The sequence below is a fragment of the Acomys minous genome (assembly GCF_964271855.1).
Source record: "Acomys minous genome assembly, chromosome: 7".
Lineage (NCBI taxonomy): Eukaryota > Metazoa > Chordata > Mammalia > Rodentia > Muridae > Acomys > Acomys minous.
In genome coordinates, this window is record NC_140488.1 from 14796851 (window position 1) to 14822787 (window position 25937).

Below are 25937 nucleotides of genomic sequence, written 5' to 3' on the forward strand. Positions count from 1 at the left end.
TTGCACGTGAACTGCCTCCATCTGCTCAGGCCAATCTAGAGCTGCGCTTGTATGGCTACTGTCTGAGTCAGTCACCCCAGGCCTCCTCTATTCTCAGGCCTTTCCTGAGGTCAAACTCACTTATGCTGTCTAAGTTAGTCTGCTTCAGTTCCTTGCCTTGCACCATCATTCCATGTACAGACCCAGACAGGAAACACAGTCATTCTTTTCTATACCACTAACCACCTAGGAACCACATTCTCATGCTTCACCTGGTACCACTGAATTGGAATCAACCCTGTCTCCCAAAAATAAGTACCAAATATTAAAAGGATACTTTGTGCCCAATCAGAAATCAACCAATTTTGGGCAATGTTAAAACTAAAATAAAACAATAACTTCCACTCAACAGAGGTAGGCTAGACTTCCATATCAGATAGACAATCAATGAAGTAAGTCTTCATCCCTAGGTCATATTTACAGAAACATAAACATAAACAATATAAAAGAAAAAGACAGTATGCCTCACCAACAAAATCCTAATAGTCCTATTAAAATGTATTCCCCCAGAGGAACAAGTTACATTTTATAGAGAATGATGATTTCTGGCTAGAAAACAGTATCCTAGAGGTCATCACTTCTGTTTAAAGAAATAATAGTTTCAAAACTTAGTAACCACTGACCCATTTAACACAATTTTTTGGATGATTTGACCACAACATGTTTTGTTTTCTTTTCTTTTGTTTTATAATGAAGCGTTGCCTGTAGGGAATGACTAGGCACGGATAGCATAGCCTTGATCCTGTTGACCCCAAATGAGAGACTCTAAGTCTTCAAATTGTAGTCCTAGGAAGTCATTGGTCTGTCTATGCAAAGATTGAGAACACGATAAAACCACCCAGAATATTTAGACAGTATGTTGACAAGAGAACAAATAAAACTCAATCCATATTACCTTCTCCAATACTGGCTGTTTAATTTTTGGTTTAAAATAAATTGTATCATTTATACGTAATTGGGAAATAAGATTCTTCTCTAAGACTTCCCAGAAAGTGAAATGTGGAAGGAAGCCTGAGTTTTACTCTGATTGTGGGAGGTCACTTTTTCCTGTCCCATTGAGCACCCTGGCTTCATAGAAGTCTCTCATATGGGTAGTGTTGAAGCAAGCTCTACCCTCCAACTCCAGGTACCCAGCCTACACAGGTTTCCTACAGGGCACTCCACTGTCACCAATACATTGCTGTTACTTTTAAAAGCAGCTTGTACCTTAACAAATGTAAGTGAGCAGACCCCTCTGGTAAAAGGAGTTCTGTCTGGAGTGCCTCTGTAAGAGACTATGGTATCAAGATTGCCAACTTCACAGTTGTTGCTGTAAAGCAGTGGTCACTTGCCCAGCTGTGAACACTGCCCTACCACTGCGGGTATGAGCAGGATGCCCAAAAGAGTGTACAGAATCAAGTAGGATTCTGAATCACATCTTCTGGCCACAACTTGGGTGCACAGCAGTGTTGCTGGGATGGTACTCAGAGCACACCTGAAGTTCTCACAGGCCATATCTTTGATCCCTGTCCTTAATGGATACTCAACATTTATCCCAATTCCTCAATACAGAGGTACATCTACGTTAGATAAAAGACAGGGTTATGTACGGCAGGGACATGGACACCTTGGCATCCTTTCATCCAGTGGCTCTAAGATGTAATTTCCCATAGGCAAAAAGAAGGGGAAGAGCTCTCCTAAAATGTTTGAAATTATCTATGGGAACTAATTAATCTCTGATCTGGAGTTCCTACAGTTGCTAGGTATGCCAAGCTAGGGAAGTGAGGTCAGTAGCAGCTTCTGTTACCAGAAAGCCTGAAATTGAACTGCAGGGAGGGGACAGATAGATATACTTGTCTCTGCTGGTCAGTGGAAGCAGATTAGTTTGGACTTGGAGGAATTTTCAGAAAACTAAGTTGGCATGTCATTTTCCAGATGGAGCCTCTTCGTCTCTTACAGATCCTTTCAGCCTATAAACACCAATGAGGGCTCAGGATAGCCCCTTGGATGGGTAAAATAGGAGTAGTGTTAAGGGATTTTGTGGGGCAAAGCCTCTCAGGAAGAGTCGAATGTATTTGTGGATCACAAGCAAACTGCAAGGCCTTGTCAAAAGTTGGCCTAGGGGTTCTAAATCAAACAACTCTAGTGCAAGGGTGGCAGGATGCAGATCTCCTATGGCAAGAAGCCTCATGTTTTATGGTGCATGGAAGGGGTCAAGGAGGAAGTTTGTGTCCTCTTTCTGTCTAGGTTGCTACAATTCCTCTCTGCTGCTGGGCACCTTTCTATCCTGCACCACAACCAAGGCTACTGACCTTGATTGAAGGTTCCCCAGTACCCTCTGAGGAGATCAGGCCCTAAACTTTTCACAGGTCCCAATATGAGGAGGAGGACAAAGAAAAGGCAACAGAAGGGGCAATGGGAACTGGAGCAAGATCTTTTCTGAGCCAGTGTGTTTCCATGCTGCTGCCCTGGAGTTATTTAAGCTGGCTTATGTCAGGAAAGGAAGCATGGGAAAGGCTTCTTGGGAGCCTGGCCACCAGTGGGCTTTCAGGAACACTAACTGGTATCTGAGTGTGCTGAAAGAAGAGAAAAGGTCGGGTTATCCAGTTGGACTGAGGAACAGCACAGAGACTCCATAAAAGGGCCTCTGGAGACACTCCTGCCCCCAGGGACCTGACTTCTATGACGTCAACACCTCCAGGAGCACTCAAAGTCTTCTCAGGCCTGGGCTGTAGGCAATGGAAGACAAATGTCTTGATGGATCTGTCTTGAAAAAGGACTACAACTGGAGCCCAGATGCCAGTCATTTGAAGACATCCAGTTCAGCCAAAATACTTGTTCTTATACCCTAAGTGCAGCCCCACATCTCATCAAATAAGCTTCATTTTGAAGCAGACAGAGAACACTACAGAGATCCACACTTCATCAAGATTTGGGACATAAATGATGATTGAGTGTGTTGTCGGTCCCAGTGCATGTATTTGTAACATAACCTAAGTCTCCAGAGACATTTCAGGAGAAGAGTCAGGAAGATTGTAAGAAACAAATAACCAGAATCTATGTCTTCTAAGCATGAAAGGGGTACTGCTCCCATGAAATTTGAACAATATGGTTGGCTAAAGAATACTAGCATAATGATCACACAAGTCTACAGACAGAAATGGATGGGGAAATTTTTTTAGTTTCCAACCCCTGAATGAAAACCTACAGACAGTCAATGCTGTTGAAAGAGGGACAATTAATTTTCTTTAGGGATGAACCCATAAGTAGATGATCCATTCCCCCAGTGGTCATAGTGGTCAGCATATATATACATATACATACATATATATACATATACATACATACATATACACACATACATACATACATATATATATACATACGTATACACATGCATACATACATACATATACATATATATAACAAAATGGATTCAGTAGGCTTTACACGTGTGTACATTTTATTTATAATTTAATATATTTATATTTAACAATCATAGTTATATTTTAACAATAATAACGATAGATGAAGAGGTCATGAATTTCTGACTTATCTGGTGAAGGACATGGGAGGAGTTGGATAGGAGAAGAGAGGTGGAAATGATGTTTACTGAATGTTCATGAAAGAATTTCCCAAAAAATTAAGAAATAAAATAGCATAACTGAACTTTATCAAAATGTGTAGCACACTATTAGCAAAATGAATAATCCTCCTAAATTGTATAAATTTATTTTGGCAACATGGCTTCAGAAACTTAATTATACATATATATCAAAAAGAATTATTGTGAGAAAATCCAATAAAACTTAAATTAAGCATCTAAATTATATACTTAATCGTAGTTAAAACTGCAGAAAACTGATTAACATATATTTTCCTTTGAAAAATGTTTAATGTGAGATGAATATTGCACTTATGTGCAACCTCAAATCTATTAGTTATTTCTACTACAAAATGGCCATACATTAATTTTTCAAGTTTATTTTTGCTGCACCTGCAACTTATTATTAATCTAAGATTTTTTTCTTTCTTAAATTCTCAGTGCTGAAATGCAGGAAGTTCTTTACTTTTACATTTATATGCTGTATTTATGCAACCAGTTCTTTCAACCCTAGTCTTCCTTGCATTGATGCATGATTTGGCTGAGAGTGTTACTCAAATAATTAAAGAGTCATCAAATGCTTTAACACTCTTGCTTTAGAAAACCCTATGTAAATTACTTACTACCTCTGATTTTTCTCTTCCTCCATTAAAGTCAGAGTAGGAACAATACTCTTAATATCCCGAGGATTTAAATTTTAGGTAAAAATGTATTGCCTTACAACCAAAAGTATTAGCTTTAAATTAATTCTTTTTCCCTTAAATTAAATAACAGTGTGAGCATAACAGACACTGTTAGTGTTTAGGATATACATTGTTATCTCATGAATAAAATTAAAGTAGTTCTCATTTAAATATTAATGACATCAAGAACCAGTTTTTATTAAAATTATTTTAAAAGTAGAAATGGAAAGGAAGATTCAATTATGTGTAAATAAATGTGTCTTTTCCTGATGAAATTGTTTATACTCTAATTTCAGTATCTCCTTAAAGGAACTGGTGATTTTTTGAAATAAAATATCTTGACAGCAAAATCAGAACAGAAGCAGAAAAGAGAGCTCTAAAGCCTGTAGGTAACTTTTAAGTTCACGATTTAAAGAATCCAAGACATTGCCCCAAATATAATGGTCTTGTTGAACATTACACCTAGAAAGAGTCCAGTGTTGAGTCTTATGAGACACTACACTTCTTACCTTCTGCATTGCTCTGAATGAACAGCACATTTCCAAACTGAAGTAAACCATAAGGTTTCTTTTTAATGTATTTGTTAATTCATGCTTTGAGAATCTCATACACATTTGTAATGTATTATGATCATATTCATCTTTTCATTGTAATTGGTTATTCTTGAAATAATTCCTCCTGCCTTCTTTTGTTCAGTCAAGTTAATGAGTTAAATGGACTGATCATTTTTCTTCCCCCCTTTGTATATTCCTTGGAACTAGTTAGCAGTAGAAGTCAAGATTAATCCACTTCCATTTCACTTAGGTTAATATGAGCTAGTACATTGAATGTAATATTAAGCTTTCCATAAATACACACTAAATGAAAATTAAACTCTCATCTCACAATGGAGTCTTGAAAATATGAGTGTTTTGTATGTAAGTATGACTTTAGTATCCACTCACTTGCAATATACTAAATTTTTAAAACATAAAATCAGATATGATACTTGTTTATGAATTCAAATATAGAAAAAGTATAGCTATTACTCTACTAAATGAACTTTGCTTTTGACAAATGTTGATTCATTTTTTAAACTGCCTTTGGTATATAACTCACATAACTAAAATTTTGCTCCTTAAGTTTATAATAAGCAATTTTTATTGAAGTCACAATATAGTAGAACCATCATCACTACCTGTATTAGTTATTTTTCTGTTCCTGTAGTAAAACACTATGACCAAGGCTTTTGCTTATTGTTCCAGAGTGTTAAATTCAGAATGACACAGAAGTAAGACAGTAGCAGGCAGCAGGTATGGGAGCAGGAGTGAAAAGCTGAAGCAAATGCAAACATGAGACAGAGAAAGCAAACTGGAACCAGGTGAGAGGTTTTCTTCTTTTATTGAAAATTGTTTCTTTTCTCACACAATATATCCTGATTATAGTTTTCCCTCGATCTACTCCTCCCAGTTCTTGCCAACATCCCTTCCCTCCAGATGTACTCTTTTTTGTCTCTCATTAGAAAAGAAGAGGCCTCTAATAGATTACCAAACATGACAAAATAAAATATAATAAGATGAAGCAAAAATACCTAAACAAACAAAACACTATCACACCGAAGTTGGACATGGCAATCCAACATGAGGAAAAGAGTCCAAAGAGGAGGCACAAGAGTCAAAGACCAACTCATTCTCACAGCCAGAAGTCCATAAAAATAGTGAGCTAATAGTTGTAATATATGCACAGAAGACCTGGTGTAGACCCAGATGTAGGCCCTGTGCTTGCTGCTTCAGTTCTCTGTGAGCTCATTTGCATCTTGCTTAATTGATTCACAGGGCCTTGTTCCCCTGGTGTCCTCCATCCCTTCTGACTCTTACATTCTTTCTGCCTCTACTTCTGGTGGATTTCCTGAGCTCTTGGAGGAGAGATTTGATGAAGTCTTCCTATTTAGAGTTTGACTGTGGGTCTCTGCATCTGTTCTCATCTTCCATCAGAGGAAGCCTCTCTGATGATTATCAGATAAGGCAATGATCTATGATCATAGTAGAATAGCTTTAGGGATCATTTTATTGATTTTTTTTGGATGAGTAAGTGAGAGTTTTCCTTCTTATATCCTGCTCTACTGATGTATTTCATCCAGCAAAACTACATGACCCATACCTTTAGAAACAGAACCATCAACTGGATATCAAGTGTTCAAATGTCCAAGATTATGCTTGATATTTCTTATTCAAATAATAATGCCCAATTCCAGAATTTTCCTACATAATATTTTTATTGGTTATTTGGGAATTTCACACCATGTACCCCAATCACACTCACTTCCCAGTCATATCAGGTCCGTCCTCTATCACTCTTGTGACCTTCCCACCAAAGGAGGTAGAGGAAGAGGAAAAGGAGGAGGAAGAGGAGGAGGAGGAAGAGAAGAAGAAGAAGAAGAAGAAGAAGAAGAAGAAGAAGAAGATGAAGAAGAAGAAGAAGAAGAAGAAGAAGAAGAAGAAGAAGAAGAAGAAGAAGAAATGATAAAACAATCCAAATTTGTGTTACCCATATAGTCACTGGAGCATGGTGAAGCTCCCAGTGGCCAGTCCCTTAATGAAAACTAAGGCTTTCTCTAACCCCACTCCCTTAAGAAGGTATCATTTGTGTAGAACTACATCTTAAAAAACATACTCATTTCTACATGAAGATCCTTCTTGATATGAACGAGTTTATTTTCTATATCAACTTCTCTTTGTATATATATTTAACTAAATGAGCTAATGTAATCTGGGCCTTTTCTATCTGGCTTCTAGCACATAGCACACTATTTATGTACTTAATCCATGAAGTTGCATGTTACAGCATTTCTTATTGTGACTAATTAAGCCATATTTGTGTGTCCATTTTTTAGTTTATGGATATTTTGATGATTTCAGGTTTTAGAAATTATGAACAATGCAATGAGCATTTGTGATCATGTTTCTGTGAATATACGTGTTTTCAAATATCTTGCATATATACCTGAGATCTGAGTTACTGACTCATGGTACTTATATGCTGAATAAATGAGGAACTGGAAAACATTGTTACTAAATTGTGTTTTTTAACTTTTTAAAATCCATTGGCTAGATCTGGGTAGGGGTTTGAAGTTTACTACATGTATTGTCCTTGGCTGGTGCCTTAGTTTGAGCGGGACCCCTGGGCCCAAATCTGCCTGTCATAATGTTCTACTTGTAGGTTTCTAGGACCCTCTGGATCCTTCTACTTTGCCATTCTCCCATGTTTCTCTCATCTAGAGTCCCAATAGGATGTCCTCCCCTCTGTCCCAATTTGCTGGTAAGTGAAGGCTTTCATGGGACATGCCCCTTGGGCTAGTGTGCAGATATAGAGTGGAAAGTAGGGTCTGACTTTCACACAAACTCTGTTGCCCCATATTTGATCATGTCCTCTGGATGGGGAGACCTGGTGGCACTCAAAGGAAGGATAGCAGGCTATCAAGAAGAGACTTGATACCCTATGAGCATATACAGGGGGAGGAGGTTCCCCTCAGTCACAGTCATAGGGGAGGGGAGTAAAGGGGAAATGGGAGGGAGGGTGGAATAGGAGGATACAAGGGAGAGGATAATCACTGAGATGTAATATGAATAAATTAATAAAATAAAATTAAAAAAATAAAATATGGATTAAAAAATCCAAGTATATGAAGTATGTATTTCATTTAACTCTTAACTATGATTTTGAAGAATATCTATGAGTTTGCTAACTATTTTGATATATTCTTTGGAGAAATGTCTGTCCTACACTTAGTACAATTTATAAAAACTGAATTATTTATTCTTTTGGTGGATGTTTAATAGTTCTTTATACAGAAGAGGAGCCTTATCATATAAAAGATTCACAAATGTTTTCTTTATTTAGTATTAGTTTACTTTTCACTATATTGTCTCTTGAAATAAAAAATAATTTTATGAAATACAACTTTAAAATTATTTACTCACTTATGGTAAAGGAAAAGCCATTGTCAAATTCAAAGCCAAGAAGAGTCACAGCTATTTACTCTGTGTTTGTATGTGTGTATGTGTATGTTTGTGTCCACATGTGTATGGGCACAAACACATACACATGCACAAATATGTTCATATGTTTGAATGATTTTTGTTTGTGTAGGTGGAGACCATATTCTTCAGAAGCAATACAACTTTAAAAAATTTCAAATTATTTTTATGTGTTTGTGTCTGAAGAATATTTTTCTTTTGTTTTATTTTTTCTTCTCCCATACAATACATCTCCATTTCTTCCAGTCCCTTGATCATCACTCTTCCTCCAGATCCACTGTTCCTCTGTTTCTCTTCAGAAAAGAGCAGGCTTCCCAATAATATCAACCAAACACAGCATAACAAGATTCAGACTGGCACAGCAATAGGCTAGTGGATCAATGGAATCGAACTGAAGACCCAGAGATGAATCCACACACATTTGCTCACCTGATTTTCGACAAAGAAGCCAAATCCATTCAATGGAAAAACGACAGCATCTTCAACAAATGGTGCTGGTCTAACTGGATGTCTACATGTAGAAAATTGAAATTAGACCCCTATTTGTCACCATGCACAAAACTCAAGTCCAAGTGGATTAAAGACCTCAACCTAAAACCACAGACATTAACCCAGTTAGAGGAAAAAGTGGGGAAGAGTCTGGAACTCATAGGCACAGGAGACAACTTCCTGAACAGAACACCAACAGCCCAGGCCTTAACATCAACAATTAATAAATGGGACCTCATGAGGCTGAGAAGCTTCTGTAAGGCAGGTGACACTGTCAAGAGAACAAAGCGACAGCCTACAGACTGGGAAAAGATCTTCACCGACTCTTCATCTGACAAAGGTCTAATATCCAAAATATATAAAGAACTTAAGAAATTAAACACCACCAAACCAAATAACCCAATTGAGAAATGGGGCGCAGAGCTAAACAGAGAATTCTCAACAGAGGAATATCAAATGGCTGAGAAACACTTAAAGAAATGCTCGACCTCCTTAGTCATCAGAGAAATGCAAATCAAAACGACACTGAGATTCCATCTTACACCCATCAGAATGGCTAAGATCAATAACTCAACTGACGCCTCATGCTGGCGAGGGTGTGGAGAAAGAGGAACACTCCTGCATTGCTGGTGGGAATGCAAACTAGTACAACCACTTTGGAAAGCTATCTGGTGCTTTCTCAGAAAAATGGGAATAGGGCTTCCTCAAGACCCAGCTATTCCACTCCTTGGAATATACCCAGAGAATGTACTACCACACAACAGGGACATATGCTCAACCATGTTCATAGCTGCCTTATTCATAATAGCCAGAACTTGGAAACAACCTACGTGTCCCTCAATAGAAGAATGGATAAAGAAACTGTGGTACATTTACACTATGGAATACTACTCAGCTATTAAAAACAAGGAATTTCCAAAATTTGTGGACAAATGGATTGAACTAGAAATTGTCATAATGAGTGAGTTCACACAGAAGCAAAAAGAGCTAAATGGTATATACTCACTTATATCGAGACACTAGTCCAAGGTGTACGTCCCCATGAAAAACTGTACCTACCAGAATAGTGGGTAAGAGGGGAGGACATCCTATTGAAACTTTAGGTGGGAGAAGCCTGGGAGAAAGAGGAAATGGAAGGATCCAGTGGGTCCTGGAAAACTATAGGCGAGTCTGGGCCCTGGGGTCCTCTGCAAACTGTGGCGACAGCCAAGGAAAAAATAGGCAGTAAAAACCTTGAACCCCTACCCGGACTAGCCGATGGACATTCTCCACTGTTGAGTGGAGAAGGAGATCTAACTTTCACACAAACTCTGGTGCCCCATATTTGAACATGTCCCTTGGACGGAGATGCCTGGTGGCACTCAGAGGAAAGATAATAGGTCACCAAGGAGAGACTTGATACCATATGAGCATATTCAGGGGGAGGAGGTCCCCCTCAGACACAGACTTAGGGGAGGGGAGGGGAGTAGTAGGGGGGAAGTGGGAGGAAGGGAGGAATGGGAGGATACATGGGATGGGCTAACAACTGAGATGTAATATGTATAAATTAATAAAAATGTATTTAAAAAAAAAAAACAAGATTCAGTAAGAAAAGCACAAATCCAGAGGCAGGTGGATCGCTGTGAGTTCAAGGCCAACCTCATCTACAAAGTGAGTCGAGGACAGTCAAGGCTGTCTTGAAAAACAAAAACAAAAAACAAAAGAAAAGCACAAATCCTTTTATCCATAGTAGTGAGGCAACACAGTAGGAGAAAAAAGGGTCTGAAACGTAGGTAAAAGAGGCATAAACATCTCCCACTGCCACTACTGGGAGTCCCACAAACACCTCAACATAAATAATCATAGCATATATGCCGGGACCTAATATTTACCCATGCAGGCTCTGTGATTGCTGCTTCAGTCTCTGTGATGCCCCTATGAGACCTTCTTAGTTGATTCTGTGGGCCTGTGGGCTATGTTCTCCTGGTATCGCAGAACCCTCTGGCTCCTACAATCCTTCCTCCCCTTCTCTGAATGGTTCCTCTAACTTCACCTAATATTTAGGTGTGAGAGTCTGCATCTACTCCCATTAGGTGCTAGAGGAAGCCTCTCTGATGATAATTGGGATAGGCACTGATCTATATGTATAGCAGAATGTTGCTAGGAATCATTTCACTGACTTTTGCGTTTTATTTTTTGTTTGTTTGTTTGTTTGTTTGCTTCTCAGTCATGTTTAGTTCTAGTCTAGGTCTCTCAGTGATCCAGCTTTCAGTTCCTGGCCATCCAGGTATTGTCATGCATGGTCCTCCTCTCATGGCTTGGGTCTCAAGTTAGACCAGTCATTGGTTGGCTATTCTTCAAACCTCCAAGTCACCATTGCCCCAGCACATCTTGAAGTCAGGACAGGTATGACTTTGCAGCTGGATTGATGTCCTGTCCCACCATTGGGAGGTTGCCAGGTTACCAAATATGACCAATTCAGGCTCTGTATCATCCATTACCAAGAGTCCTCACTATGGTCACCCTCAAAGGTTCCAGGAAGTTTCCATGGTATTATGTTTCCACATGTCCCCCTTAGTGTCCCACTATTACAGTTGTTTCTCCTTGTACTCTCTCCCTCCATGTCCCTCCCTTCCCTACTCTATCCTTTTTGTTCCAATTCATACCTGACCACAGTCCACCAAAGAATGGATAAAGAAAATGTGATACATTTACACAATGGAGTGTTACTCAACTGTTGGGGGGGAAAGGGCATCATGAAATTTGCAGAAAAATGGATGGAACTAGAAAAAATGACTCCAAGTGAGGTAACCCAGACCCAGAAAGATAAACATGATATGTATTCACTTATAAGTAGATATTAACTGTTTAAATAAAAAATAATCATGCTATAATCCACAGACCCAGAGAAGCTAAGTAACAAAAAGGGCTCAAGTGAGGAGGGGGAATGTATGGATCTCCCTGAGAAGGAGAAATAGAATAGATATTGGGCAATGGAAACCAGAAGAGGGTGTTGGATACCCTGGAGCTGGAGTTATAAGCAGTTGTGAGCTGACCGATCTGGGTTCTTGTAACACAACTCAGGCCTTCTGAACTCAGATCCTTTGCCAAAACAGCACCTGCTCACTAAAGCATCCTCCTTACAACCATCTCACCCTGGGCAAGGGTGTCTTGGAGGCCTAGTATTCAACCAGTATGCTAATCTGGCTGGTCAATGGTCCTCAAGTATTTGCTTTTCTTTGCTTCCCTAGAGCTAGCTTCCAACTTCCCTCCAGCATGACAGACTTTTTTATGTGGGATCTGTTGCTCAAACTCAGGGTTTCATGTTTGTGTAGCAATCACTTTACCTACAGAGTTCTCTCACCAGTCCCCATATATTCTTATGGAGTGTTTATAGCTTTGCTCCTACATGTATATCTTTGATCCTCTTTAATTGAGTTTTTATAAGCACTGTGAAATGTGGGTACAATTACAATCACTACTCATAGCCCTATTTTCTGCAAAGGCTAGCCTTTCTCTATTGAATGGTCTTGGAATTCTTATTTAAAATGTGAATGATCACAAAGTAAGGGTTAATTTTTAGTCACAACTACATCAAGCTCAGATTATCGATTATTTTATTTCTTTAAAAATTGATGAATCATCTAATGCTTTTAAGTATCACAATTATCTTTTTTGTTTTTATGATTTGTTTTTTTTGGTTTTTTTTTTTGTTTTTTTTTGTTTTTTTTTTTTTTGTTTTGTTTTGCTTTTTCAAGACAGGGTTTCTCTATGTTATCTTGACTGTCCTGGACTCGCTTTGTAGACCAGGCTGGCCTCGAACTCACAGCGATCCTCCTGCCTCTGCCTCCCGAGTGCTGGGATTAAAGGCATGTGCCACCACACCCAGCTTAAAATTATCTTTTTAATTCAAAGTCAAATCCACATCAATAAAAATATTAGGATTAACTTTCCAGTATCTGAAAAGGTCCAACTGTTATTAGAGATTGCATTGGCTTTATAAACCAATTTGTAAGTATTAATTACATGATAAGCAATGTTAATTATTCTGCCCCATATATTTCAACATTTATGTCTTCTTACCACTAAATTAAATATAGTAAATAATTTTGTCAGTTCTCATTAACAATTTATGAGTATATTATATAAAACTCATCCTGAATATTACATTACTTATCATTTTATTGTTTTATTATTGAACTTATCTTCTTAATTTTTTTTCTTTCTGTCACTCTCCTAGTTTGTAGATCACAAATTAATTGCTGAATTATCATTACATATTGTTTACTCTTTCATCAATGCCACTGATTTTCCTGTTTTGCTGATGTTTTCTGTGACATTGCTGATTTTTCTTGAGATTTATATTTGTTATATGTTTAAGCCACTGCTCACTTTTACTAGTGAAAATTTGAAATCATCATAATATATATATACATATATATATACATGTATATATATACATAATATATATACATAATATATATATACATATATATATATATATTGTTACTTAACATTTTATTGCTTCTATGTGACTTTCACATCATGCATCCCAATCCCATTCATCTCCCTGTCCCTTCATACCTACTTGCCTTCCACCCTCAAAAGAATCTCCTCAAAAGAAAAGAAAAAGAGAGAGAAAAGGAAGGAAAATCTTGTGGAAGCTGTACTCAGTCACAGTGTTTCACAGTATACCGTTTTGTCCACACTTCTTTGCCTGGAACTGGTCATTACAGTGAGTCATTGGTCTGGTATGAGGCCTCTGGATGCTCACAGGGATTCCTCTCAGATATCCTGTTGTTGCCTGTGTCAGGAGATTTTTGAACTTTGGATCTGTAGGACCAGCCCCTACTGTGTTCCAGCAGTTCCTCAATAAGTTAGATGCTGGTGTGGGCCAATTCAAAGCCCTTGATCTGGGCCTGGGTGGCAGCTGAGCTGGTAGAGCTCTCCTGTACCTTCACCACCATGTCTAGCTCTCCAAAACAGTCCAGGCTAGCTTATACAATGCCACAGTCAACAAAGGGCAGGACAAACTTTTCTGCTTTCATGACCTCAGGGCTGGCTCACTCACACCCCATTAGGGCCAGTTCTATTGTGCTGCCCAGGAAAGATGAAAGGCAAGTTCTCCAAAGTGTTGCAGCAGGCAAGGGACTGGGCCAGCTTCTCTGCATTCATGACCCCAGGGCCAACTCTCCAACTTGCAGGTGGAGAAGGATGAGGAGGGAACATTTTTTAAATACATATTTTACCTTTGGACTCAGTAGGTAAAGAGCTGTTTTTGTTTGATTGTTTTGTTTGTTTTGGGAGAAGTCAGGTGTTGCCTATTTTTTTTAACAGCTGTTGGATTTCTCTGAAACCCTTTGGTCGTCTATTAGATCAGATATCATTCCATGCTTTATCTGTAGATCTTCTTTTTGAGCAGATTATTCTCGTAAGTTTCATCCCCAAACAGTTAAAATGACAGCAATATCAAACTTCCAGGATGTACAAATACATTTAAATTTGAATTAAAACTGGTCACCAATGACAGCAAAGCAGAAAAAAGGAGCATTTCATCCTTTATTAGAAATAAAAGAAGAGTAGAGAAGTATATTATAGATGGAAAGTAAAAGGAGAAAGAAATTATAAAGGGTAAAGAAATGAAAGATTAGATAAGTGTATGAAAGAAACATTATTTTTGAAACAACAAAATAACAAAAATTATATTAAAGAGAAAAAAGTGAAAAATACACAAGGAACATAAACCAAAAGGAACAATAAAGAAAAGATAAGAAAAAGTTTACTAATGGTGTAAACAAAATTAGATGAATGTATCAAGGAGAATAAGGAGCAAATCTTGCTTGTAAAAAATAATACAATTTAAGAATATTGCTAAGTTAGCAAGGATATCTGGAGATATCTCAGAATTGTGTTGGGAAACTAAAAAGAAGCACAACAGTGAAATTTGTGTAAGTGGAAAATCTATTTTTGTAATTCATTGATCATTCGATATTGTATTGTACACTGAATATGATTCAAAACATTCAGGTTTCAGACTCAATAGCAGTGACTGACTAGTAGTCTAATTTCAGGTTCAATGCCACCAAACTCCAATTTTACTCTCACTTGAGTTATACTTCCAAAAACCAACAATGTAGCTCCTTTCCCTAAGCACACTACTTCTGAACTGAGGCCGTTGCGGCATTTTACAGGTTTACTGGTGTCTGTTCCCACAGCTGCTCCGTGGGCTGTCTCTCACGAAGAGCTCTAGCAGAGGACATGCTGTCTCCAGTCTTTTAGCTGCTGCTCCTGAGGGCTCCAGGGTAGCTCAGTTTCCAAAGATAAGTTTTCTCTCAAGATAGCATGAGGGTCCTTATCTCCAAGTTACAGAGAGTGAATTTATCTCCACTTCAAGCCAACCTGTAGAGTCTTACTCTTTCACCAAAGCCTGCATCTGCTTTGAAATACTACAAAGGCTATGGGCTTGCTTTGACGGTAGGAATGAGTGCAAGATCCTTATCCTCAGGACTGCCTGACTTGTCTTTCAGAGGAGTCTTTGATGGGAAGCCAGGAGTCTGGAGCTATGTTCTGTTTAGTTTTTGTTTTCGTGAGTCTCCACTGGTTTTCTACATAATTTTCAGATATCTTCTCAACATGTTTGTTAATTTCTGAGGCTTTTTCCTTCTCTTTCCTTTTCCTTAGAATACAGTCTGGTTTTTTTCCAAATTATGATTCTTCTATTTTACTGGGTCACATGAAGGTATCTTGTAGTACATCATATTATTTTTTAATTTAAGTAATTTATTCAGATTACATATAAATTGTTATCCCCTCATTTGTATCTTCCCATTCCCCCATCCCTCCCTTTTTCATCCTATTCCCCTCCCCTAAGTCTGTGACAGAAAGGGACCTTGTCCCCCATTATAAGACCACAACCTATCAGGTCTCTTCCTGGTAGACTGCTTACTCTTCCTGAGTGTCACCAGGTCTTCCCACCAAAGGGAAGTGATCTAATAAGGAGCACCAGAGTTCATGACAGAGTCAGTTCCTGCTCTCCACACAATTGTGGAGAATGTTCTGTCTGTTGGCAAGCTCTGAATAGAGGTTCTGGGTTTACTGCATGCATTGTCTTTGGTTGGTACAGTAGTTTGAGCTGACCCACCTGAGTCCAGATCCACCAGCCTTAATAGTCTTGTAAGTTTCTAGGATGCTCCGAATCCTGCTATTTCCCCATTCGTCCTCACCTCTCTCACCTAGAGTACCAATAGGACGTCCCAGTATCTATCCCAATCTCCGGCTAAGTGAAGACTTTCAGGAGACATCTCTGTTGGGCTAGTGTCCAATTATAAGTGAGTATATGCCATGTGTATCTTTTGGAGTCTGGGTTAACTCACTCAGGATGATCCTTTCTAGTTCCATTCATTTGTCTGAAAATTTCAGTATTTCCTTGTTTTTAATACCTGAGTAGTATTCCATAGTGTAAATGTACCACAGTTTCTTTATCCATTCTTCGACTGAGGGACATCTAGGTTGTTTCCAGGTTCTGGATATTAGAAATAAGGCTTCTATGCATGGTTGAACACATGTTCTTGGTTTGTGGTGGAGCATCTTTTACCCAAGGAGTGGAATTGGTGGGTATTGAGGTAGCCCTATTCCCACTTTTCTGAGTTTGCACTCCCACCAGCAATAAGGAGTGTTCCCTTTTCTCCACATCCTCACCATTAAAAGATCAATTCTCAATTCCATATGGAAAAAACCCCAGAATACCTAAAGCAATAATGTACAAATAATGATCCTCCAGAGGAATCTCCATACTTGGTCTCAAGCTGTACTATAGAGCAACAGTAATGAAGACAGCATGGTACTAGGACAGCAATAGGCTGGTTGGCCAATGGAATTGAATCGAAGATCCAGAAATAAATCCACCCACATATGGTCCCTTGATTTTTTACAAAGAAGCCAAATCTATTCAATGGAAAAAGGAGAGCATCTTCAATAAATGGTACTGATCTAACTGATCCATATTTATCAGCATGCACAGAACTCAAGTCCAAGTGGATTAAAGACCTCAACATAAAACCAGAGACATTAAATCGGTTAGAAGAAAAAGTAGGGAAGAGCATGGAACATATTGGCACAGGAGACAACTTCCTGAACAGAACTCCAACAGCCCAGGATTTAAGGTCAACAATTAATAAATGGGACCTCATGAGGCTGAAAAGCTTCTGAAAAGCAGAAGGCACTGTCAACAGAACAAAGCGACAGCCTACAGACTGGGAGAAGATCTTCACCAATCCTACATCTGATAAAGGACTAATATCCAAAACAGATAGAGCTCAAGAAATTAAACACCACCAAACCAAATAACCCAATTAAGAAATGAGCCTCAGAACTAAACAGAGAATTCTCAACAGAAGAATATCCTGTGGCTGAGAAACACTTAAAGAAATGCTCAACATCCTTAGTCATCAGAGAAATGTAAATCAAAATGACTCTGAGATTCCATCTTACACCCATCAGTGGGCTAAGATAAAAAACTCAAGTGACAGCACATGCTGACGAGTCTATCACATCTTTAATTCAATCATTTAAGTATTACACATTAGTTTATATACTGTTAATACTTATTTTGAAATATTAAAATAAATTTTAGAATAAAGTTTCCTTATAGTTGATTATTCGTTCTTTATACTGATGGCTAAAGTTGGTTAGTATTTTGTTATAGCAGTTTATTTGAATTTGAGGGATTAGCTAGTGCTATATGCAAGCTACCACCACTTGAGTGTTCTGAATTTCCACAAATTCTGTAGCATTGTTTACCCCTTGCCTTTTCCCATGTGTTTCTTCAGTTAAATTCCTACCTATGATCTTATTTAAAAACCTAGTTATATGCTTAAAATTCTAGTTACAAATACCTAGAAGAGACCCACTTGTGTGATTTCTCCTCATTTGTTTAATAAGTATTTAATCAGAGGATGAATGAATGAATGAATGAATGAATGAATGAATGAAATTGCAAAACGTCACATGTCCTGAATCAAAATGTGGAGCCTGATCTCTACCTGGGACTTTTGCCTCCATGGCAAAAATTCGAAATACTACCCATGATCTATTCACACAGCATTTCCATAAGCATCAAGGATATGATGTCATTTTGCATGCTTCCTCCTCACACTTAAACATTTTCTCAATATAGGAATAATGTCAATGGTGTGATACATGGAACTGCTTGTCTTCAAGCCACATATTTCTATTACTATAACAAGGAGCTGTTCTGGTCTATACCATGCACCAATGCCTCATATAATATCAGGTGGCAAAATAGAAGAAAAGGAACAACCTTAGAATAATTCCTTAGTACTATGGTGACAAAACAAAATTTAAAGGGATTAAGTCTAAGAAGGAGTTATCATATAGATAATGTTCCCAGACATGTGTCCCTAACATTTCATCCCTATGTACTCCTACTTCAATTCTTTATCCCTTAAGCTGAACACATTTGTTCACTGAACTTGGACCCTACTCTTGGATATATTGAACACTAGCTCTGGATCTGAACAGCAGCCATGACTGAAATCCGGATTGATTTTGCATTTTCCACTAAGGACTTCAGCAATTTATCTCCCATAGATACTTCTGTAGTCTCTCAGGTAGTGTCTTTGACTCTGTATTTTTTGAAAAGATCCATGTTTCTCTTGTTTTTCAGAAGCTTCTGTTGATGTTATTAGATGCTGAAATCATACCCATGGGAACCACAGTCTTAATGTTATTGCCTAAATCTAGCCATCTATGGATGAGGATTAATTTTTCTCATTGTTTGAATGATAAAATGCCTCCGGAGACTAGAAGTTTCAAGATTGCTAAATTTGACATTTGATGACAGCTGCTGCTTACTTCCAAGGACACAATTATCTATGAAATTTTCTACTTATAAGGGCAACATAACTCTAGTAGCAATGTGAAATGAAATCACACATTTTTTAAACCCCATTTATGCTTTGAATATTTGGACAGTGTCCTTTTGTCAACTGAGACATTTTGGAATAGCAAGAAATGAAGTAAGAATCCAAAGGCCTGTTTCAGTCTGGGAGACAGAAAACAATAAGTTTTATAGAGAAATTATTGTCCAGTCCTGGCATTTGACAGTTTGTGATCATTGTATAGCTCCAAAGAACCAGAAGCCTTCACTTGCTTTCTCAGAAATAGGTTCAAGAAAGGTGGCAGAACAATAAGAATGCATTGACTGTAGAACACTTGCCATCATGCCCAAATATATTGGTTATGTGATAAACAATTCAGTTAGTTTGAATATCAATTTGAGTATAGACACTGCCATCATCTCCCCTGAGTTTTGCTGTTGTCATTAACTAGAGTGTGTCAGAAAACGCAATTCAATGAAGGAAAAAACATACTGAATCAGAAAAATATGCTTTCCAATTAAAACTAATTTTTCCCTTACAGACAATGTATTATTTTGGGGTAAGTATGCCATGCTTAGCCAATAAAATTAGAAAATCCTAAAGTCAAAACAAAACAAAACAAAAAACTAGCTCTCTCTTTTCTTCCCTCTTACTGTCCACTCCCCATCTATACTTAGTACAGTAACTTCACTGCCCTCAGATCCTTGAACTTGTTTGAATTTGTACAAATGGCAATCAAGAACACACACTTTAACACATTGTAAGAAGCCCTGGACTCTCCCAAGCCACATAAAAGAATAATGCAGTGATAATCTGTAGGTAGACTCAAATTCATCTCTATCTTCTTAGGAATCCCTGGACTTTGGGGTATATACCATTTAGTTTTGATTTACCAAGCTTATGACCTCTGATACCTCTCATGGCTTAATGTAAAATATATATCCCAAAACATTTCATTACCCAAAGCCCCCCAAATTCTAGCTCTGATTATTTGCACTTAACTTCTGATAACTGCAACCCCACCTGCTCATTTGTTCTTCACATCTAGACACACATCTAACTATGTTCCTTGTATAGCTGCTCCCCGACTTTGTCATTCCTTCTACAGGGAAGTGCCTTACCTGTCCATGCACCTTACCAAAATATCTTAATATTTTCAAAACAGAAAAGATTCAGTGAATGAGTCAGTGAGCAGCCTTTATTAAGATTTGTTAACATGTACTGTTTTCTTACATAAAGCTGGCAAATAAATGCATACCGTATTTTAATCTTACAGAACAGACTTAAAAAGCTTCAAACAATTCAAAAGTTGAATGCATTACATAATTTTTCCACTAGAACTTTTTGAAAAATAGTAACAAAGGTGTTATCAGTTTCAGTCACAGATTTTAACACTAACAAAATTTCCCTTAAAATGAATAGATTTTAACATTAACTCCAAATGAAACAGCGAAACAAACCCCCAATTAGCAGAGTGATTGACGTTCTCTACCGGTTCTACTGAGCTTAAGTTTGATTTTCCTTACTTAAAAGTTTTGCTGCTCTTTTCAAATTCAGAGGGAACCCTTACAAAACATGGGTCCCTCTTTCTGGGTAAGAGAAACTGATGATTAGCGCTCTACAAACCACATGGATGGGCTTCTATCTCCAGCCTCATTCATGGCCTGGGCCCTTTCCTCCTCATCTCTCAAAGCTTCTTCATACCAGACTGAGAAATCAGTTGGGTCACACCCATTCATCTTTGCCAAGAATTCCAAAACTTTCATCTTGGTAGTTTCAGCAAGAGCTCTTGGACCCCACAGAAACTCAAAAGCTGGAGGATAGCTATCAGGCACCTGCCGATACTCCAGGTAATCTTGCTGCACTAGATCTACAGTGAGAAACTCCCTGGCATCCCCACAAATGAAATGCTCCTCTCCATCATATACTTCCACCAGTTTCAGGAAATCCCAGATTCTTTCCTCAGAAGCACAATTCCCTTCTATGAATATTACACCCAGAATCACTATCAAGAAAGCATTTCTAGGCAGCCTATCATTGTCACCCAGTGTGTCCTCAAAGGTGAGGTTCAGTGAGTTGACAAAGACATAAGCACCACTTATAAGGTCACATTCCTTTACATCAATGCCAAAAGTCATCTCCAAACATTTAGAAGCTTCAATGAAAATGACAGCAAAATGGTTCTCATACTCTTCTGTAACCACGTCATGGATTTCTGCTACTGTGATAGGTTCCCTCATTCTATACTTGTAAATGAAAAGAAACACCAAATCAATAGCCTTTTCTTGTATCACAAGATCCAGCAAGGCATCAGAATCTTCTGGAGACTGGATGGCACCTGAACTATCTTCCTGGTGGCCAGCTGCCTCATCTAAATTTCCCACTAAAGGAGATAAGGGAAAGAAGACTTGAGCATTATGAAAAATGCTCAGCATTCCAGGAGCAAAGCCCCCATTCCCCATCACATTGCTCTGAAACAGAGTTAACAAGGCAGAGGCGGCGGAGGAAGAGGAGGAGGAGAAGGAGAAGAGGGAGGAAGTGGAGGAAAAAGAGGAGGAGGAAGAAGAAGGAGGAGAAGGAGGGGTGAAAATAGGTGAAGAGACGTTAGAAGGCGAAAAAATGATGGAAGAAATGTCTTCTTCTTCTTCTTCTTCTTCTTCTTCTTCTTCTTCTTCTTCTCCTTCTCCTTCTCCTTCTCCTTCTCCTTCTCCTTCTCCTTCTCCTTCTCCTTCCTTATTTTCTTCACCAGCCACTTCATCAGCATGCTCTTCTTCATTTTCCTCTTCTTTCGCTTTTTCCTCCTCTTCTTCTGCCTTTTCGTTGTTATCTTCCTCTTCTTCCTGCTTATTGTTGTCTTCCTCCTCCTCCTTTATCTCCTCTCCCTCTCTCTCCTCCTCCTCAGGTGTAGGGACTGGTGGGGATGCCACCTCATCCGTTTCATTTGGGTCCTGGAGGGGTATACCTTCCTCCAGGCTGAGGCGTGGGTGCTTTCCGTAGCGAGACATTATTTTGATTTCTGGAGACAAAAGAAAGAAACAGGAGGGTAATGAGATTCCACAGATCATGGAAGGGTAAATAAACAGTGAGAAGCTTCAACAGGAAATATCTGCTCTGAAGGCTCAGAAAAAAAGCCAACTTACAGGTCGTCTCGCGGTGATACGGTATAGCCTCAGAGTTCTGCAACCTTTCTACTTGGCTTGTCCTTTAGGAACCTGTAGGTGAACATGATAAATATTCTTAGGGTTCAGCCAGATGACAAAATCTGACTTGAGGAAGTACACCAGAGCATGTGGGATGAATTGCCTTGGTCTCTGTGTTTTACAACGTAATGTTTTTGTATAGTCAGGAGTGTACCTCACTTGGACTGTTGACACTTTCTGGGTCTCATTTGCTCTATGACTCCAAGGTTCTCATTGTAGTTTCTGGTAGACTTGTAATAGAAAAAGTAGATGAGTGGGTTCTCAGTGCTGTCAGGTGGTGCTGAACTCCTATGTCACAAGAATTGTGGGGTCAACAGCCCCCACTGTGCTACTTTACCCTAGAAAGGGCTGGATTATACCTATCTGGTAGACTGAGGCTAAATTCACAGCACAAATCTTAACATTCCTAACACAAGTATTAGGAGCAAAAGTGATGGGGGTATCATTTCCAACAACATCAGGCTAACCTGAATGGCAAGGAAGTGCTAGCCAAACTGCAGGGATGGATCACAGCACTACTAGGTTAGAGGTACTTTCATTCTTTATAATCACAACTTTCAGATTTCTCCCTCTGTTGTTCCTGCCCTGCTCCCTCAGAACAATCACTCAATTCTTTGAACATAAAGATAGGTCACGAAGCACATTTGACCATGTACTCAGCTCCTCCAAGAGATAACAACAGAACATAGTCAAGGTTAGTACGCCTTCTGTCCTTAAAAGGAGAATGGAGAATCAGTCCTCATTCCTGATTCAGGATTTTTACCTGAGTTCCAGGCAGATCTGTCCTGATGATCTGCTATTCCACTTTCCCAGACAGCCTTCTCTTTCCACAAAGATGATCACTTCCTGAGAACACAGACAACAGTGAAGAGGTGAGAGATTGGTCAAGCTTTGCCTTGAAAACTACAAGTCTTCTTTACCATCACATAATTGAATTTACACATCCCTAACTCTGCAGGTAGTTGCCTTGGGGTGCCCCAGGTAATTGAGAACTATTACAGATCCTCGAGTTCCATGTTGGGACTCTGAAGTTAATGAGACTCTTTTAAAGGGTGCTGGACTACACTCTTTTTTTTTAAGGTAAGATTTATTTATTATTTATGTATAAAGCATTCTGCCTGAATATGTGTTTGCACCAGATCTCATAGATGGTTGTGAGCCACCATGTGGTTGCTGGGAATTGAACTCAGGACCTTTGGAAGAGCAGTCAGTGCTCTTAACCTCTGAGCCATCTCTCCAGCTCCTGGACTACACTCTATAGAGGAGGGACTCCATCTTCGGGAAATAAGCATAAAAGGGCCTGAGAGAGGACTAAGAGCATTGGTTAGGATCATTCTCTTCCCCCACAGATGTAAAGGAACCAAATTTCTCTTTTCTCTAGTTGTCCACAAGGGCTCCAGGCAGAGACAAGGGTATACTACTTCTATGGTTTCAATTTGGGAAACCTTTTGTGAAGAGATAGGACTGTGATTGGCAGCAGAGGAGTCCCAGGTTTTAAAAATATCAGTGAGAGGACTCTATGTCAGACTTTATGCAATACTCATAGGGTCAGTCTCTTGGATATTTTCCAAGGCAGAGAATCCTTCCCGGCTTTTTGAAATACAGATCTCCCTTGGAATCACAACAGAAAATTGTAGTTAAAAAATGTTCCTGCTGCTAGACCTCCACCCCTAAAAAAATGTTCCTCATTGCACAGGCCTTTAATCCCAGCACTCAGGAAGCAGAGGCAGGCAGATATCTCTGTGAATTGGAGGCCAGCCTGGTCTACCAAGTGAGTCCAGGACAGCCAGGGCTGCTACATAGAGAAACCCTGTTTCAGGGAAGAAGGAAAATTAAAATGTACTTGCTGACTCATGGTCTCAGAATACTGCCTGAGAAAGCAGGACTAACACGACTAACTGCTGAAGGGAAAACAGAGCTTCTCACTCCCCCCGCCCCCGCAAAAGATCCTCCCCCTTCTCCTTTTAAGGTCCTCACAGGCCTCCTTCAGGTTAATCTTTCCCTTAATGATCAATAAGAAAAGAGCCTTAGCAAACAAGGCTAATTCTCTGCTGTTTCTGTGGAAGAATGAAAAACTCCGACTCTTCCCTCAGAGGCATGTCCTTCAAGACTAGAATGTGGTGCCCTGGTGTCCAGCACTCTGAAAAGACATAACTCTTGCAGCACAGAATGACAGAAATGTCCCTTTGGTCAGCCTGGAGTCACACTGAGACAGGTGCTGAGGAGAGTTGGGTCTTTTCAACAGAGCACTGGACATAGGCATCATGTGCAAGAGTTCCAGTCTCCAGGAGTTTTTCCTTCTCCCACAGAAATAGCCTTGTTTGCTAAGGCACTTGCTCTTTGATCATTAAGGAAAAGGACTGACGTTAAGAAGGCCTGTGAGGACTCTGGAAGAAGAAGATCCTTTGGGCGGAGTGATATTCTTCTTTTTCCTCCCTACAGAGCTGCCTCAAATTTTCCCCATGAATGCATTAAAATGAAAAACCCCTACATCAAGTTCTTGCTTCTCCTTTTTCCCTGAACATTTCTCTATAGTAGAAAAACACTTTGTACCATGGCATGGCCTAGACTTCTATATAAGAAATTGCCTGAACTAGCAGCACTGAGGTTTCTTCCCAATTTCTATATGGAAGGGGATGGCAAAAATTGTTCTCTCAAGGTCCGTTTTCAAGGTTCAAATCCTTACATGTGAAGACCAGCGGCCTAACACTTCCACAAAAGCCTCAGCTCTCTCAATTTGCAAGCCGTACTCTAGAAACACTAGACTCCACATAGCACCGGAAGCTTCTCTGACATGAATGCTGTTTGAGATAGTGGAACAGCCTCTGTCTATCTGTGGGAAATGGGTAGGCCCCAAATCCTCACATTGCTACAGTCATGTTTCCTAAATTTAGGACTGCTTCCCTGACAACCAGAGTCCAGCCACCTCCCCAAAGCCTCATCTTCCTTGAAATTTGCGCATGAAAGACAGAAACAAACAGCATGAGCCTTGAGTCTTCCTACAGCTCCTATATCAGCAACTGAGACTATTGTGCCTCTTTCTGCGTAAGAAAAGGCTTCCATTATACTTTCGCATCTTTCTGCTCAAGGCTGGGACTATTTCTCCAATGAGCTGAGTTTATCTCCCTCCCAAAAAGCCTCTCAACTGGGCCTCAATTCATATTTCCCTATTTGTGCTGGACAGCAAGGCTCCCAATCATCCATCAGTATTCTTCTAAGGCCCTCTTTTATATTCCCCCCAGATTTGAACTGGCTGACCCAGTTCTACCCACTCTCAGTGCCTTACTGCTTTCAGTAGCACACCTGAGAGCTGGAAACAACATACCACTTACCCTTTCTGTATCATTTCTGAGATGAATTCTGGACAGACCACTGTATATGTGGGTCCAATCCTCCCTCAACTTCTTATTTCCCCCTCAAAGCTCCTTTCTCTATATTTTCCGAGGTTGGAACTTGCTTTCCGCTAAGCCCAACGCTCTCTCGCAAAAGGCCTTACCTCTCTTAGACTTCGGACAGGGAGGTCTGAGTAACAAACACCAGACTGGAACAGACTGGATTCCTCTGTGGCAACAGTCTGAGCAAGCGCAAAAGGAATTGGCCACACCTCTTTTTATGTAGAAAGGAGAGCCCTTAACTATTCTCCAAGGCTCCTCCTGTTCAAGGCTGAGACTGCTCCCTATAAACCAAAAAACTTCTTGTCCCATAGTCCTGCTATTCAACTTGTGGAAACAATGTTTAGACTTGCAACCTTGGCTAGACATTCCCAGAGCCACAATCTGGTCGAAGAGGACTAAAGCCCTATTATTTCTGTAAGGGGACGAGGGCTACTACCGGTCCTTGAAGAGCCTCCCCTCCAGATTAAGACTTCTCGTGAGTTCTCCCCTGTACCCAAGCGCCTTAGTTCCCACAGACTCCTGACAATGAATTTGTGAAAGTATTGTTTAGAGCTGCAACCTTGCCTAGAAATTCCCAAGGCCCAGTCAAGGATCACAGTCGCCGAACTTTCTTGTAGCGGTTGGGAGGTCTCCTTCCATTCTTCCTTCAGGACC

General features: G+C 39.4%; 1 protein-coding gene across 2 annotated transcripts; it reads right to left on the reverse strand.

Annotated features, from left to right (window-relative positions):
• Nucleotides 1-19877: 19877 nt before the first annotated feature.
• On the reverse strand, nucleotides 19878-25518 carry LOC311602317 (melanoma-associated antigen 10-like). Of its 2 annotated transcripts, none has more exons than XM_084790237.1 (4): nucleotides 25385-25518; nucleotides 22652-22734; nucleotides 21829-21900; nucleotides 19878-21704 (listed from the first exon to the last, which is right to left on the reverse strand). In XM_084790237.1, exon 4 carries the CDS (start codon nucleotides 21691-21693, stop codon nucleotides 20299-20301), a length of 1395 nt encoding a protein of 464 aa, XP_084646363.1. In that variant the 5' UTR covers nucleotides 21694-21704; nucleotides 21829-21900; nucleotides 22652-22734; nucleotides 25385-25518; the 3' UTR covers nucleotides 19878-20298. The 2 variants fall into 2 exon arrangements, with proteins under 2 accessions (XP_084646363.1, XP_084646364.1); XM_084790238.1 differs by lacking the exon at nucleotides 25385-25518 and adding an exon at nucleotides 25221-25345.
• Between the last annotated feature and the right edge of the window lie 419 nt (nucleotides 25519-25937).